Genomic DNA, 17,346 nt, shown 5'->3' with positions numbered 1-17,346 from the left:
TCAGAACTAGAGTCTGCCCACTTAGATTTGCTTTCTTCGGCAATCATCGCTTTTGGATCTCTTCTGGACTTTTTGTCATTCCTCTTGTGATCCTTTCTCTTTTGGTCATCCTTCTTTGGTTTAGGACAATCAGCAATGAAGTGACCTATCTTTCCAAAGTTGAAGCATCCCATATCACCAGATAATGAATCTTCCTTGAAATTGCGATTGGGACCCTGATAGGTTCGATGGTTCTTCTTCATGAACCTGGAGAATTTCTTTACAAATAAGGACATAGCATCACTACTGATTTGTTCAGCAGTCTTCTCCATTGTATGGTCAATGATCACAGCAGGTAATGCCTGAGGTACAACTGCAGCAACAGTAGAAGAGGTAGAGGCAGTAGCAGTAAAAGCAGTAGCAGTAGCAGCAAGAGCCTTGGTGGGTAGGCTTGAAGGCTCTTCTCCACTTCTCACTTCCAATTCGAACTCGTAGGCCTTCAGATCTGCAAATAAGTCGTGCAGTTCCAACTTGTTCAAGTCTTTGGATACTCTCATAGCCATTGTTTTAACATCCCATTCTCTGGGCAAGGCTCTCATCACCTTGAGGGCTGTTTCTCTGTTGCTATGCTTTTTACCAAGAGCAGCTAGCTCATTGACCAAGCTACTGAATCTTTCATCAAACTCATTTAGAGTTTCACCTGCTCTCATTTTCAGATTTTCAAACTTCTGCATTGCTACAGACAGTTTATTTTCTTTCGTTTGCTCATTTCCTTCACATATCTGGATGAGCTTTTCCCAAATATCCTTTGCAGTAGAACACATTTTAATCTTGCTGAAGGTGTTCTTGTCGAGAGTTTTATACAATATATCCTTCGCCAATGATCAAGATTGGCCTTTTTCTTATCTTCACTGGTCCATTCACTTCTTGATTTTTCGACCATCTGTGGTGCACCGTCAGTAACAGCAACAGCTGTGTTAGGCTTTAAGATTTTCAGTGGACCATCTGTGATGACATACCACATGTCATCATCTTGTGCTGCAAGATGAGCTTGCATTCTTATCTTCCAGTCGTAAAAATCTTCCTTAGAGAACATAGGGATCTTGCTGAAGTGTGCCATTTGTTGTAGTTTTTCACAAACAAGAATAACCTGCTCTGATACCAATTGTTGAGGATCGAAGTTGAGTTTAGAGGGGGGTGAATAAACTCTACTCGTTTATCGTTCTGATGAGGTACTAAAATCCTGTTAAGGATAGTAGTTGATCTTGTGCGAATACTTTCACCTGATTACACTAAAACGTGCGGAAACAATCTGATGAAGTAGTTGGAAAAATAATAAAGCAGTAGACAGCAGTTGTTTATGGAAGTTCGAAGATAAACTCTTCTACGTCTCCTCTTCTTCTGTTTCCAGAAGGTATAACTAAAAGACTTTGGATATTACAGTACAACAATTGAACACACCCACTTCAGAAGGACTTACACCTCAGCTTACTGAAACTCTTAGTTTCTCAACTCACAAAAATGCGAAACACAAAGTTCTGAAAAGACTCTTTTCAGATTACAGACTCTTCTGATAAAGTATAAGTGCAGTAAAGATCGTGAAGAGTGTAAGAATTAGTAGCACAAGATGATCTACAAAAGATCAGATATAAGCTAAGAAGCGTGTGCTACTTTTCTTTGTGTTGAACTTTTAAAATGCTCAAGGAATTCTGATATTCGTCTGATAAGAGAGTAGCTTTGTTCCTTGAAAATGATATTATGCGAAGTGTCGTGTCGAACAAGGATTTAATCCAAGTATATATAATCGACTGAGTTCAACGTTGACAATCAGAGAAGTCTTCAGATAACTGATACAATCAGCTTTATTACCGAAACAAGTTCCTGCAGAAAAGCTATAAAACAATCAGTCTTGTTTTATACTTAATTGGGTAATATGCATTAAATGACTCCGTATAGTATTTAATGCTGCAATTTAATACTAGTACTAGGAACTCTTTAACGGTAACAATTAAGATAGCAACGTTAGAAAACGTTCTCTACTGGTTTTGTATTGTTATCCATTTTCTACTGGTTTAGTTTTACTAGAACAGCAGCTACTGATAAGTTTGTTCTGGTCTGCTGCTCTACTGGTTTTAGTTATCATCGCCACAATAAAATTCATGTCTAACAACATAAGTAAGATTCACGTAAAAAAAATGTCGAATTGGAAATATGGCTCGTGGCTACTATCAACGGTCAATCTAGCCTTTAACTTGACTCTCCAATTTGAGTAAATCTTTTATGCGACGATCTCACGAATCTTTATCTGTGAGACGGGTCAACTATACCGATATTCACAATAAAAAGTAATACCCTTAGCATAAAAAGTAATACTTTTTTATTGATAAAAATAATAATATATATGTCTCACAAAATACGACCTGTGAGATCGTCTCACAAAAGTTTTTGTCTTCCAATTTTATTTTTCTAAAAAAAATTACGGAATTTTTTTGCAACAAATAATTTTTAAATCCCCATACACCATGAAGCGCAAATGGACAAAATCCCATTAAACTAATCTATTCAATCGCCATTTTTGAATGATAGCATTATTCTAGTCAAGAAAACATTAAAACAACATGACACTTGTTTCTTTTTTATTTGTTAATGCCACAATAAGCTAGAAAATCAATAAAATGCGACGCCGTTCTTGATCAGTTGAAATAAAGTAGTGCCATGGAATATAAAAATGTAACAATCAAAGCCAATAATTGAAGGGTGTATTATATTTATATTAATTTATCATTGTAAAATAATGTTTTTTTTAATATGCTAAACCATTATATTTATATAAATAATAATATCATTATATTTTCTATGTTATAAAGCATGAGATTATCATAATAACTTCATTGTAAGTCGGTAAAAACAAAAACAAAAAGTTATACTTCTAACCTTGTTTCTTAATTTCCTCTGCTTTTCGAATTCCCGGACATTCAGAGTCATTTGGCGACCGAATTCTCGGAGAATATACAGAAATGGCAGGGATGACACCGAAGGATCTCGACCTTGTTAACAGGAGAATGGTCTCTGTTTCCGGGCATTTCACTCCAACTGCAGAGAGCGGGGGCATTGCCATGTCGAGCTGCAGCGGAAGGTTGAACGATTCTTACCATCGTGTGCACGGAGAAGTCCCTGGTTTTATCCCGGAATGGAAGCAAGTGCCCGATGAGTCCGGGAAGCCGTTCACTGATATCATCTACGAAAAGGCTGTCGGAGAAGGCATTGCCAAGGTACTTTTTCTTTAAATCTGTACACCAGAAATCAAGATTTTCAGAGAACATGGGTATTTTTGCCATCACTGTTTTTGCTGATTCCTCAAGTTATTACCTGGGTGGATGTGTTTTTAACCCTGCATTTTTTTGTGGGCACCAGATAACAATTAACAGGCCAGAGAGGAGAAACGCATTCAGGCCACACACGGTGAAGGAGCTCATGCGGGCATTCAATGATGCCAGGGACGATAACACTATTGGCGTTATTATTTTCACCGGAAAGGTAAAAATAACCGATGCAATTTATTGTGTAATAGATTAGCTAATATTTTGGTCAAACATATTTTTGAAACTCGCAAAACTTTACAGGGCACACAAGCCTTTTGCAGTGGTGGTGATCAATCATTCAGAGGCAAAAATGGATACTCCGACTACGACAATTTCGGTCGTCTGAACGTCCTAGATTTACAGGTGCAAATTCGTCGTCTCCCAAAGCCCGTGATTGCAATGGTTGCTGGCTACGCTGTCGGGGGTGGACATGTGCTCCATATGGTTTGCGACATGACAATTGCAGCAGATAATGCTGTTTTTGGCCAGACAGGACCAAAAGTGGGAAGCTTTGATGCTGGCTACGGAGCTTCTGTTATGGATCGTTTGGTGAGTTTCGAAACTCGAAAGATGTTTTCTGACTGAGATCAGACGATGCAATAACAAGTAATGGGATCCTTCATTTCCTGACTAATGGTGTGAATCTGAATAGGTTGGACCAAAAAAAGCTCGTGAAATGTGGTTCATGGCAAGATTTTACAATGCCGCGGAAGCTGATAAAATGGGGCTCGTCAATAAAGTTGTCCCAGTAAGTGCAGCTCCACGTTGTGATAAAACTCTCCTTTGATCACTTCTTACACATTATCCACTTACAAGAAACTACATTTATTTTGTAGCTGGAAAATTTGGAAGAGGAGACAATCAAATGGTGCAGAGAGATCATGAGGAACAGCCCAATGGCAATTCGTGTCCTCAAATCGGCTCTCAACGCAGTCGACGACGGTCACTCCGGACTTCAGGTACGTAATAAACTTCTCTCTTGAAGAGGCATCGAACAAGTTTCTTGAAAATATGATTTATTATATATTAACAAAATATAATTTGTTGTGTTACAGCAAATTGCTGGAGATGGGACTCTTCTGTTTTATGGGACTGAGGAAGGTGCCGAGGGGAAGAACTCATACTTGCAACACAGGAAGCCTGACTTCTCCAAATTCCCCCGTCTTCCTTGATTTTCAGATTATATTTTCATATTGTATTGGGAAACAATAAGATTGTACTTTGAAGACAGAACAATTAAACCTGTTCGTTCTGTCTTCTTAAGCAATAAATTTTCCGATTTCACCAAATTAATTGTTTCATCATTTGTTTTATGTTACTGTTATAATAGACTTGATGGAGTTGTTTTGAGCCTTTTCTAAATATTTGGATAAAATAAAGAAAACTATATTTATTAAATTAAATAAAGCAAAAGCATATTTTTTAAGGGTAAAATCATATTTTTAACGATTAAATAAGTTATCAGCGAACTAATATATGCTGGTTTAAGTGATAAACATTTATTAGATCTTTAAATAATTTTTTGGATTGATTAATCTGAAATAATATGCATATGTTTGAAAACACAAGTCAAATAGTAAACATTAGACTAAGTAACATGGTAATGAGTATAAATTATATATTTTAAACCGGGTTAATTGATATGGTCGGTGGTGAATTTTTTTGACAAAAACTTATGTGAAACTGTGGTCGAATTTTATGAGACGAACATCTTATTTGAGTCATCTATGAAAAAGTATTACTTTTTATTGTGAATATCGGTAGGATTAACATGTCTCACAATAAAGATTCGTGAGATCATCTCGCAATAGACTTTCTCATTTTTTTTTATAAAGATTCCTATTTATTTTTTTCCCTTTCAAATTAAATTAAGTATTAATTATAGAAGATTGAAATATTATAATAAAAAATATTATTTTAAAAGTACCAATAAAAACATAAAATGAAATATCCATTTTGGAATGACGTGTCACACCAAAAATCTTTCCAATTTACCCTAACGTTTTACATAAATAGATATTTTATTCTGGATAATATTATTTATACTTCATAATTTGTAACCATACTCCAATATATCTTTTTATCTCATTCATTTGTAATATTACCCACCCTAATTTTTTTTTTCTTGTAGTATAATAATAATAAACTCGTTCTTTAATTAATATAATTAAAAATAGAAATTAAATTTTGATAGAACATATAAATTTGATTTAATTTAAATTTAATCGTTAAGTTTGAAACGTAGTTTGTTTAATTTGATATATATTGTATTTTAAACCTCGCTACTTTAATTATTTAAAATTTTAAGATTAATAAACTTTGGCAAATCGAAATTTTTATACTCCAATATTTTTTATGCATTTATTTAAAAAAATTAACTAAAATTTTATGTACTCCAGCTAAAACTTGGGATAAAATTTTTGTTAGATCGAAATTTTGTATACTCCTCAACACAGAATCCCTTCGACACTTGACGAATCACATACATTGTTTACATGAGATTCACAAAATAAATCAAGTTCTGCTTATATTTACAAAGAAGCATATAAAGATTTTATTTGATATATTCTAAGGATCATCGGTGTTGAGTTTTCTGCTCACAAGTGTATCAAATCTTAAAAGATTTTAGTCTAAGGATTCGTAACTGAAAAAACTCTTTCTGAAGATATTTATTTGAGTTGTGTTAAAGTTCAAGTGCTAAGAGTTTTATTAAGGCTATTGGAAGTTCCGTTGAAGTGGGTGATTATAATTTTTTTAACTATCAAAGTCTTTTAGTGAAACTTTCTGAAAAATAAGAAAGAGAGAAGCAGAAATGTTTTATCTTTCGAACTTCTATAAACAAATCTTTGTGTTATTGCTTTTTTGCATTTCATTTACTTCAATTGTCTATTATTTCAGTCTACTGATTTTGAGAAGCTTTGGTTCACTAAGTTCGGTTGGACTATTTTCCACACTAATTATTCAAGTTGTTTATTGCAATTTGAAGATCAAGATTTGATCTTGACTATTAAAACTGGTTGAAATCCTTTAAGAAAATAAAAGGAAATATTTGTGAGGTTCACCCACTTTAAACACATCCATTGATCCTAACAAGTGGTATTAGGGAGGTTTATCTTGACATGTGAACCTTAAAAATCAATGGCATCATTCAAAAAGATTCATCTATTCTCTAAGGAAGAATGTGATGATTGAAAGATCAGGATACATGACCATTTATATGCAGAAGATGATGATATATAATATATAAATAATGAATTACCAATGAAAATCATGAAAATAAATATTTTTATTTCTATCACTAGTGGAGAACCTCAAATAATCAAAAGCCTTGATGTGAATGGACTTTCGAAAACACGAAGAAGATAAATCTTGGCAATGTTACGAAATACATTCTGTACAAAACTCTTGATAAAAATATACTTTCAGCTAGATAAAAATGTTTTCTCACAAAAGAGAATTGGCAGAAGTTGACTTAGTTGTGCGAAGACAATGATCAAACAAAGAAAAACAAACTCATTGTGGTTATGCCAAAAATTTGACAGCATGAAGAAGAAGCCTGGAGAATCTCTAAATTTCTTTGATGAAAGATTTAGCAGTGTGGTTATTGAGTCAACTGCACTCATTAAGGAATGCACCAACAAATAAGTTGTTGTAAAAGTCATGAGAGCATTACCCAGAGAATGAGATGTCAAAATCATTGCAGTGAGATAATCGAAGGATTTAAACAAAGTAGAATACGTGATTTGTTTGCAGATTTGAAGGAGTACGAATTTGAACTAGAAACAAGATTGAAGGAAAATCTTCATCTAGTCAGCCAACAAAAGCATTACCTTCCACTACTTAACCGTATACTAAAAAGATGGCTGAACAAATCAGCAATGATGTTATATATCTATTAACAAAAAAATTAGAAGATTCATGAAAAAAAATCAAAAACAAATTTAGAATATTCATAACAAGAGTTACAAGAAATATTCATCTGACAAAGATGCGGCTTGTAGAAAGGAGATGTCGAGTTTCCTAAACCGAAGAAGGAAATGTAGAAAGGCCAATGCGGCTTAGGTGGATGTAGTTCTTAAAATGATAGTTCAAAGCAAACTTGATCGACTCTCACTGCCATTATTAATCAGAATATGCTTCCGGATAACCAACATAAGATTCATCAAGAACTTTCCAAGAAAATGGATATTGTGCAAGTCTCCTTCACCGCACAAATCTCTTAACTATTTGAATTTACCAAGGAGATGATGCAAAAAAAAGGACCAAAAATGGAGAAATCAATAGAAAATTATAAGTTTTGGTTAAGTGTTACTAATAAAAAATATCTAAAATTCATAGAAAAAGTAAAATTCAGCAGTAGCTTATTCCATAAAACCTTTCGCGCTTATTTCAGTAGACATCATTTAAGTCTCTATCGGTCTACTAATTCAGTTTGGGAAGTCATCGCTGAAATTTGACTTAATAATTCAAGACTCGGAATCTCTTCTACACTATACGAACCACATACATTATTTATCCAAGATTCACAAGAGAAATAAAGTCTTACTTATATTTACAAGCATACACATAAAGATTTTATCTGATCTATTTTATGGACATTGGCACTAAGTTTTATGCTGAAAAGTGTATCAAATCTTCACTGATTTTACTGTGAGTATTTGTAATTGACATAAAGAGTTTTTTGGGCAGATTTATTTGTTGTGTTAAAGTTGAAGTGTTAAGAGTTTCAGTAACACAATTGGTAAGTCTCGTTGAAGTAGATAGTCACGATTTTTGTAACTATCAAAGTCTTTTATAAATTATTCTGGAAATAGAAAAATGAAAGTCATATAAGAATGTCAGCATTCGAACTTCCATAAAATATGTGTTATTACTTTTCTACATTTCATTTACTTAAATTGTCTACTGTTTTAGTCTCGTGATTTTGCGAAGCTTTGGTTCACCAAGTTCAGTTGGAATTTTTCTACACTTATTATTCAAGTTGTCTGTTGTACTTAGAAGATCGATAATTGATATGGTTACTAACATCACTTGAGATCTTTTCAGAAAAGGAAATAAAAATATTTGAGGTGTTTATTCACTCTCATCTAAACACCTCCATTGACCATAACAGAAAAGTTAATGTAAGAGTAAACTTGTCTAATATTTGACTAACTAGATAAGGTGGAGTGTTATTAACACTTTTTGGAGCATAAATAACACTTCTATTTCTGTGAAGTGTACTGTGAATCAAGAAAGGGCAATGACAACAGTGTTTTTGCGTTAATGAGCTACAGTCAAACGTTGAACGAGCAATTGCAAAGAACGCTATAAGTAGAGGATGCCAAGAAAATCTTATTACGACGAAACATGATTTGACATACATTCGAAAAAAAATTAAAGCTTGCATTCTCTGAAAATTTCTGAGCATCCTTCATACTCATATCAACTGTTGTTCAATAGCCATCAATTCAAAAAACATCTAACAGATAATCAAAGATCAACTAGGGCTTTTGTCAACTACTCAATTGTTTTAGTCAAATCATTGAGGAGTTGCTCGATTGTTGAATATAAGGATTCATTCTTTCTATATATTTGTGTTGTCTTGATTGTAAAACTTATTGTCTCAATCGTTGTTGAAAGTTAATAAGGAGATTCAATTTAGGCAGCGAATAAGTCTTAAAGTTGAGACGAGTTGTTACAAAGATATGTAAAACCAAAGTCTTCTTGTAAAATACTTTCTAAGTGGAAGAAAGGGGTCACGAGGAGTTTGAGTCTCCGAACATCCAAAAAAATCATTGTGTCATTTCATTTACTACACTTAGTTATTTTATTGTCTGTTTATATTTGAGTATAAAAGTACCATAAAAACTCGCGAACTCTTTTCCGCACTTTTTGTGGTCTGACTGTTTTTAAGAGTAAAAAAATCACGTCTTTTATAGCTAAGCCTATCAAGACCGATCATAATATTTGTCAATGTTTAAGAGAAAATTTTAAAGTGCTTATTCACTCTACTCTAAACACATCCCTGATCCTGACATTCTTCCGTGTGTCTTTGCATTGACTGGAATCCCTCTACAACATTTAGTTGGCCATTCATACCGCGATCTCTATAATTTGAAATTCATCATACAAATGATTTTCCATCTTTTTCCCAATTAAATTTGGGATATATAATTTTATTTAGTCTACTAACTTGTTTTATTTCGAATTTTGGTCAACTACGTATTCAACAAATTTTAGCCATAGTACATTAAAGTTGATATTTTTTTTAAAAAAAATTATGCCCAAAACTTCTTACAAAACTTGCTGACATATATTTTACCATGTCAAAAATTACATTAAAATAGTCGGAAATTAAACATAACAAATTTTGACCAGCTAATTGACTAGAAACAAAAGAAAGACAAGCTAGTAAATAAAAAAAAAAAATTATTCTCGCATTAAATTAAGAAATTGAAGAAACAAAATATGTATCTATGTCCAAGTCCATGTTAACTCCACGGTTATAACAGTTCCCTAATGTGAAATATTCAATATCCTCAGGATGATTTATATAACAATAATTTATCAATAATGAAGTACGTTCATTGCAAATTTTATTTCGTATTTTAATTTAATTTTAATCATTTATAATACATAAATAAGATTCGTGTAAAAAAATGTCGAATTGGAGATATGGCTCGTGGCCACCACCAATGCTCAATCTAGCCTTTAACTTGACTCTCCGATTTGAGTAAATCTCTTGTAAGACGGTCTCACGAATCTTAATTTGTGAGACGGGTCAACCCTATTGATATTCACAATAAAAAGTAACACCCTTAGCATAAAAAGTAATATTTTTTCATGGATAAGAAAAATAATAGATCTGTCTCACAAAATACGACCTGTGAGACCGTTTCACACAAGTTTTTACCTTCCAATTTTATTTTTCTAAAAAAAATTTACGGAATTTTTTTGCAACAAATAATTTTTAAATCCCCATACACCATGAAGCGCAAATGGACAAAATCCCAGTAAACTAATCTATTCAATCGCCATTTTTGAATGATAGCATTATTCTAGTCAAGAAAACCACATGATACTTGTTTCTTTTTTATTTGTTAATGCCACAATAAGTTAGAAAATCAATAAAATGCGACGCCGTTCTTGATCAGTTGAAATAAAGTAGTGCCATGGAATATAAAAATGTAACAATCAAAGCCAATAATTGAAGGGTGTATTATATTTATATTAATTTATCATTGTAAAATAATGTTTTTTTAATATGCTAAACCATTATATTTATATAAATAATAATATCATTATATTTCCTATTTTATAAAGCATGAGATTATCATAATAACTTCATTGTAAGTTGGTAAAAAAAAAAAAAAAAAAAAAAGTTATACTTCTAACCTTGTTTCTTAATTTCTACTAATAAAATAGAAACTCGAATAAAATAATTTAAATAAAGAAAAAATTAAACCAATATTGATATATTTTTATTGTAAAAAATCACATAAAATTATAATTAATATTAAAATTTAATCTAGCAAAAAGTGGCTACGTATCTACGGTTCCTTTATATTTGTGTACTAACAATAATATGTATTCTAATACTTATGTTTCAAAGTTAGCATGCTTTGTGCTTCCTATTTTGAATAAACAGTGTTGCAACAAGGAGCATGTTTGTATATTTAAATTAAAGCCAAAAATTATGTGAGACGGTCTCACGAGTCGTATTTGTGAGACGCATCTTTTATTTGGGTCATCCATGAAAAAGTTTTATTTTTTATGCTAAGAGTATTACTTTTTATTGTGAATATCTGTAGGGTTAACCGTCTTATAGATTAAAATCCGTGAGACGGTCTCACATGAGACCCACTCTTAAATTAAAATTGTAAAAAATAAAAAGAACACCATCTTAGAATATTGACCATACCTTATTTTACATTATTATTATTATTATTATTATTAAAATTTATAAAATAATTTATTCATCAATAAGACAATTTTGGATTTTCACTCTAATTATTGTAGGCTTGTCAAAATTATCTTATCTCCTCCTCAACCTCTATATAAACCTTCCAACACTCCAAAACCGAAGACAACACAAGCACAAATCCTCCAAAGTTCCAGTCCTCTGCTTTTCGAATTCCCAGGCATTCAGAGTCATTTGGAGACCTACTTCTCGGAGAATATACAGCAATGGAAGGGATGACACAGAAGGATCTCGACCTTGTTAACAGGAGAATGGTATCTGTTTCCGGGCATTTCACTCCAACTGCAGAGAGCGGGGGCATTGCCATGTCGAGCTGCAGCGGAAGATTGAACGATTCCTACCATCGTGTGCACGGAGAAGTTCCGGGTTTTATCCCCGAATGGAAGCAGGTGCCCGATGAGTCCGGGAAGCCGTTCACTGATATCATCTACGAAAAGGCCGTCGGAGAAGGCATTGCCAAGGTACTTTTTCTTTAAATATGTACACAAGAAATCAAGATTTTCAGAGAATATGGGTATTTTTTCCATCAATGTTTTTGCTGATTCGTGAAGTTATTACATGGGTGGATGTGTTTTTAACCCTGCATTTTTTTGTGGGCACCAGATAACAATTAACAGGCCAGAGAGGAGAAACGCATTCAGGCCACACACGGTGAAGGAGCTCATGCGGGCATTTAATGATTCCAGGGACGATAACACTATCGGGGTCATTATTTTCACCGGAAAGGTATAAAAAATATATATCAAAACCAATGGAATTCATTGTGTAATAGATTAGTTAATATTTTGGTCAACCATGTTTTGAAACTCGTAAAACTTTACAGGGCACACAAGCCTTTTGCAGTGGAGGTGATCAATCATTCAGAGGCAAAAATGGATACTCCGACTACGACAATTTCGGTCGCCTGAACGTCCTAGATTTACAGGTGCAAATTCGTCGTCTCCCAAAGCCCGTGATTGCGATGGTTGCTGGCTACGCTGTCGGGGGTGGACATGTGCTCCATATGGTTTGCGACATGACAATTGCAGCAGATAATGCTGTTTTTGGCCAGACAGGACCAAAAGTGGGAAGCTTTGATGCTGGCTACGGAGCTTCTGTTATGGATCGTTTGGTGAGTTTCGAAACACGAAAGATGTTTTCTGACTGAGAGACGATGCAATAACAAGTAGTGGGATCCTTCATTTTCTGACTAATGGTGTGAATCTGAATAGGTTGGACCAAAAAAAGCTCGTGAAATGTGGTTCATGGCAAGATTTTACAATGCCGCGGAAGCTGATAAAATGGGACTCGTCAATAAAGTTGTCCCAGTAAGTGCGTTGTGAGAGAACTCTCCTTTGATCACTTCTTACACATGATCCACTTACAAGAAACTACATTTTCTTTGCAGCTGGAAAATTTAGAAGAGGAGACAATCAAATGGTGCAGAGAGATCATGAGGAACAGCCCAATGGCAATTCGTGTCCTCAAATCGGCTCTCAACGCAGTCGACGACGGTCACTCCGGACTTCAGGTACGTAGTAAACTTCTTTCTTGAAGAGGCATCGAACAAGTTTCTTGAAAATATGATTTATTATATATTAACAAATTAAATATAATTGTTGTGTTACAGCAAATTGCTGGAGATGGGACTCTTCTGTTTTATGGAACTGAGGAAGGTGCAGAGGGGAAGAACTCATACTTGCAACACAGGAAGCCTGACTTCTCCAAATTCCCCCGTCTTCCTTGATTTCCAGATTATATTGGGAAACTATAAATTTGTACCTTGAAGACAAAACAAAGATGTTCGCTCTTTCTTTTAAGCAATAAATTTAATTATCTATGTTATGTGTTGTTCGAGTTATGTAAAATTTCCGATCTCACCAAATTAATTGTTTTATATTACAATTTTGTTTCCTTACATCGATTTTAATAAAATATTATGTCTATTCCATATTTTCTGTTTTCTAATTAATATATTATATACGTGATACTGTTTAGCAAAGTGAAGGGTGATTTGTTTTCTAGTTGTAACATAGCAACCTATTACTCAAAACGACGGAGCTTTCTATGAACAATGGCAATCCGTTTTAACAAAAAATCTGTTAAATTTGAAGGGTGTAATTAAATTATTATTTTAAACGTGAAAGGTAAAAATTTATCGGATTTGGATAATCTGTTGTTGCTGAAAATACAACATATGGTGTTGTGTACTTTTTATACGAGATGATCAGATTATCTTGTTTCGTTTGATATTTTTTCAAATTTATCTGACAATGTGTGAGGTCTCATCAGATGATCAACTTTGATCATCTCATATAAAAAAGTGTACAGCATCAAATTCTATGTTTTCATCCAAGCAGAAGATCCAAATCCAAATTTATCATAGCAAAAGATCTATTGGGAGAAAAATAGCATCACTCAAACAATTCATATGTCGGAATAAAATCAGTTGGTTTTAGAAATTGAGTATTGGTTCTTGAAAATAGAGTCAATTTTCTTTAGTCTTATTACTTGTAAATAGACAAATAGTAGTGAATTTTTTTTAGGATATTTACTGATTTTCATGAATAATCTCCTTTCGCAAAAGAAGGCACACGGCAACCCTCTTACATGCTACGAAGTATACCTTCACCAGTAGCTTTACCTTGGTAATTAAGTGTAGTGTGACTTTAATTTTTCCTTGTAAAGTACTGTGAAACTTTTTATGATATTTAATTTTCTCCAACTCTTACCGTACAATGTTTCTTACCATTTTAATCAATGACTCGTAAAATTTACATGCTTTCTAGCTTCTCATTACAATGTATATATTGTGTATCTTATGCGTATTTAAGTAACAATATGAATAAGAGATTCACAAGCAAAATATAATGTATGGACGACTGAAAAGAACAATAAATTGTTAAAGCTCATGGTTGACGCTGTCATGTGATGATGTTGTGACAAAAGTGTAGTATTTAACAAACAAACAAAACCGGGAAAAAAAAGAAGATAATTCTCACTCCAAATTGTAACCTTATGCGTCATAACTCTAGTTTTGGATGAGATTCTAAGACAAAGAAATTAACCGCTAGTGATAAAGTATGAGAAGATTTTGTTAAGGTGAGGGTTTTCTAGTCATTATATAAAATTCACATTTTATAATTACGATTAGAACTAGTTTTAACACTTGTTATTTTTGGTTTTTTCAAACTCATCATAAACATGAACACTATGAAACACACGCTTTAATTTTGAGGACCGTGAAGATTTGAGAATTGTGGTTGGGAATGGAACTGCAACATGAAAATACTCGAATGGACTAGAAGATGACACTGATACAAGAACATTTGAGACAAAAGAGAATATGAGTAATACTAATATATTAGATGATTATATATTTGACGGTATTGGTGGTGAATTCGTGCAAAGCGATATGGAAGAATCTTTGTATCATCCTCTAGTTGACGAAAATTTTGCTTCACAATTACCTCCACGACCCATAATTTCATAGGTTCCATATGCAATTAGAAAACGAGATAGTTCCAAATTTGAAGCAAAAACCATCACATTCAAGAATACTGACAAAAAAATTTTACATAATTTTTCTGACAATCATAAGAAGATGGCTTCAAATATAGAATCTACCAGGCATAACACAGTAGCCAAGAAACCTCATGTGAAGAAAGTTTGGGTACCAAAAGCTGTTACAATGTCATTTATACTTCTTTAAAAACTAACATTGCATGTGCATGGTACTTTGACAGTGGGTGCTCACACCATATGACAGGATCTAAAGAACACCTCACGGATTATGTTGACGTAAAAAGTGGGCGTGTAACTTATGGTGGTGGTGCCAAAGGAAGAATTGTAGGCAAAGGAACCCTGAATGTTGATGGGCTTTCTGAACTTCATAATGTTCTACACGTTGAAGGACTTAACTCAAACTTAAGAAGCATAAGTCAACTTTGTAATGATGATTTACATGTTAAGTTCAATAAAAATAATTGTGAAGTTTTTAATGATGCCAATGTTTGTGTACATGTACTCGTTCAGCTGAAAATTGTTATCAATTGAGAGAATGTGATGGTTGCTGAAGTGCCAAGGTGAGTGATTTAGACGTATGACATCAAAAACTAAGACATGTGAGCTTCAAGACTTTGAAGAATCTGAGTAAGTTTGATGATGTGAGAGGTATGACAAATTTGAGTTCAATTAATGATTATGTTTGTGGACCGTGTCAGAAAAGTAAACAAACCCGTGTTGCGGACCCGATGTTGCAACACTTTGGGACAACACGGTGCCTTGAACTCTTGCATATGGATTTAATGGGTCCGATGGAAGTTGAGAGCTTGGGTGGTAAGAAATATTCGTGTGTTTGTGTTGATGATTTTTCGCATTTTATTTGGGTAAGTTTTCTTAGAGAAAAATCTGATACATTTGATGCTTTTAAGATGTTGCATGCTAGGATAACAAATATGTATGATATGAGGGTGGTTAAAATAAGAACTGATCATGGTGAAGAGTTCGAAAATTCTCATTTTGTTTCTTTGTGTCATAAGAAAGGTATCAGTCATGAATATTCATCTCCGAAGACCCCTCAAAAAAATCGGCATAGCTGAAAGGAAAAATCGAACCCTCCTAGAAATGGCTCGGGTCATGCTTAGTTCCAAGAATGTGTCAAAATTCTTTTGGGCCGAAGCTTTAAATATGGCATGTCATATTTCCAACCGCGTTTATTTAAGAAGTGGTTCTACAATGACTTCATATGAGATTATCATGGGAAGAAGACCAAACCTTAAATATTTTCATATTTTTGGATGTGTATGTTATGTGCTGAATGATAGAAATCATCTAGCTAAATTTGATTCAAAAAGTGTTAAATGTCTTTTTCTTGGATACTCTACTAACGATCGTGCTTATCGTGTATTTAATCTGAGAATTAGGATTACAATGGAATCAATTAACGTTGTGTTTGATGATCTTGGAGGCTTATGTAGAAGAATTGCTGGTTATAAGTGAGGCACTGACCAGAAATATTGTTGAGTCTGGTGTTGAGACCAGTGAAGAAACACCAAGCACAACATTGTCTCTGAACCAAACAGAAACTGTGGATAATGATAACGATGATAATGATGATGTGGTGATCAATTGTGAAAGAGAAATTCTCAATAAGATTCAGAAGAATCAACCATCATCACAAATCACTGGTGAATAACATGATGGTGTGTAAACAAGAAACAAAGAAAAGGTGGACTACCGCAAAATGATTGGTTTAATCTGCATGAGCTGCACGTTTTCCCTGGTATGTCACTCGTGTTTTGTGTCTCAAATTGAACCCAATAATAATAATAATGTCATTTTGAATGAGGAAGCCTATGTCAGTCAACCTAAGATATTTAAAGATCATCACCACGTGGATCATGTCTACAAATTGAAGAAGGCCCTGTATGAACTGAAACAGGCTCCACAGGCATGGTACGGTAGGTTAGCTAACAATCTGATAAACTTGGGCTTCAAACGAGGTGAGGTTGACAAAACTCTTTTCATTCAAAAAATGAAATATGATATTTTGATATGTCAAGTGTATGTATATGATATTATTTTCAGTGCTTCATCTCAAATGCTTGTGAATAACTCTGTGGATTGCATGTCATCAAAATTCGAAATGAGCATGGTAGGAGAACTGACTTTTTTCATTGGATTACAAGTTAAGCAATTACATGATGGTATATTGTGACAACTCTAGTGTTATAGACATTTCTAAGAATTCTGTTCAACACTCTCGAACAAAACACATAGACATAAGACGTCACTTTATTCGAGATTTGGTTGAAAAAGGCATAATTCGACTGGAATTTGTTAGGACTGAGAATCAACTGGCTGATATATTCACGAAACCTTTGGACTTTGAGAGATTTTTCAATCTTCGGAAGTCTCTCAGCATGTGCGTACAATAATCACACACACATGTTGTCATTGGTGTTGCCAACACCGGTGACAACACCATTTTTGCATGTCTATTTTTAGGATGCTAGGCATACTGCATAATCATAATCATCCTATTTATTTGTGTAATATCTG

General features: G+C 33.6%; 2 protein-coding genes across 2 annotated transcripts; both read left to right on the top strand.

Moving 5' to 3' along the window:
• Window positions 1-2,876: 2,876 nt before the first annotated feature.
• Window positions 2,877-4,703, top strand: LOC140820888 (1,4-dihydroxy-2-naphthoyl-CoA synthase, peroxisomal-like). The gene is made up of 6 exons (XM_073181263.1): window positions 2,877-3,251; window positions 3,394-3,516; window positions 3,603-3,890; window positions 3,994-4,089; window positions 4,178-4,300; window positions 4,397-4,703. Exons 1-6 carry the CDS (start codon window positions 2,997-2,999, stop codon window positions 4,511-4,513), a joined length of 1,002 nt encoding a protein of 333 aa, XP_073037364.1. The 5' UTR covers window positions 2,877-2,996; the 3' UTR covers window positions 4,514-4,703.
• A 6,692-nt stretch (window positions 4,704-11,395) lies between these two features.
• Window positions 11,396-13,236, top strand: LOC140820891 (1,4-dihydroxy-2-naphthoyl-CoA synthase, peroxisomal-like). The gene is made up of 6 exons (XM_073181267.1): window positions 11,396-11,765; window positions 11,908-12,030; window positions 12,128-12,415; window positions 12,516-12,611; window positions 12,692-12,814; window positions 12,914-13,236. The coding sequence occupies exons 1-6, from the start codon at window positions 11,511-11,513 to the stop codon at window positions 13,028-13,030; spliced, it is 1,002 nt and encodes a 333-aa protein (XP_073037368.1). The 5' UTR covers window positions 11,396-11,510; the 3' UTR covers window positions 13,031-13,236.
• Window positions 13,237-17,346: the final 4,110 nt, after the last annotated feature.

This window comes from Primulina eburnea, unplaced genomic scaffold (assembly GCF_022965805.1).
Source record: "Primulina eburnea isolate SZY01 unplaced genomic scaffold, ASM2296580v1 ctg263_ERROPOS5200000, whole genome shotgun sequence".
Classification (NCBI taxonomy): domain Eukaryota; kingdom Viridiplantae; phylum Streptophyta; class Magnoliopsida; order Lamiales; family Gesneriaceae; genus Primulina; species Primulina eburnea.
The sequence above is the reverse complement of the archived record's forward strand: the minus strand, read 5'-3'. Positions and strand labels throughout refer to the sequence as shown.

Excerpts from the sequence above, each read along its gene's own strand:
- LOC140820891 (XM_073181267.1), top strand. The coding sequence starts at position 11,511 with ATGGAAGGGATGACACAGAAGGATCTCGACCTTGTTAACAGGAGAATG. Across the intron at positions 12,031-12,127 it reads TCATTATTTTCACCGGAAAG|GGCACACAAGCCTTTTGCAG; the intron begins GTATAAAAAATA and ends AAAACTTTACAG. Across the intron at positions 12,815-12,913 it reads ACGGTCACTCCGGACTTCAG|CAAATTGCTGGAGATGGGAC; the intron begins GTACGTAGTAAA and ends GTTGTGTTACAG.
- LOC140820888 (XM_073181263.1), top strand. The coding sequence starts at position 2,997 with ATGGCAGGGATGACACCGAAGGATCTCGACCTTGTTAACAGGAGAATG. Across the intron at positions 3,517-3,602 it reads TTATTATTTTCACCGGAAAG|GGCACACAAGCCTTTTGCAG; the intron begins GTAAAAATAACC and ends AAAACTTTACAG. Across the intron at positions 4,090-4,177 it reads TCGTCAATAAAGTTGTCCCA|CTGGAAAATTTGGAAGAGGA; the intron begins GTAAGTGCAGCT and ends TTTATTTTGTAG.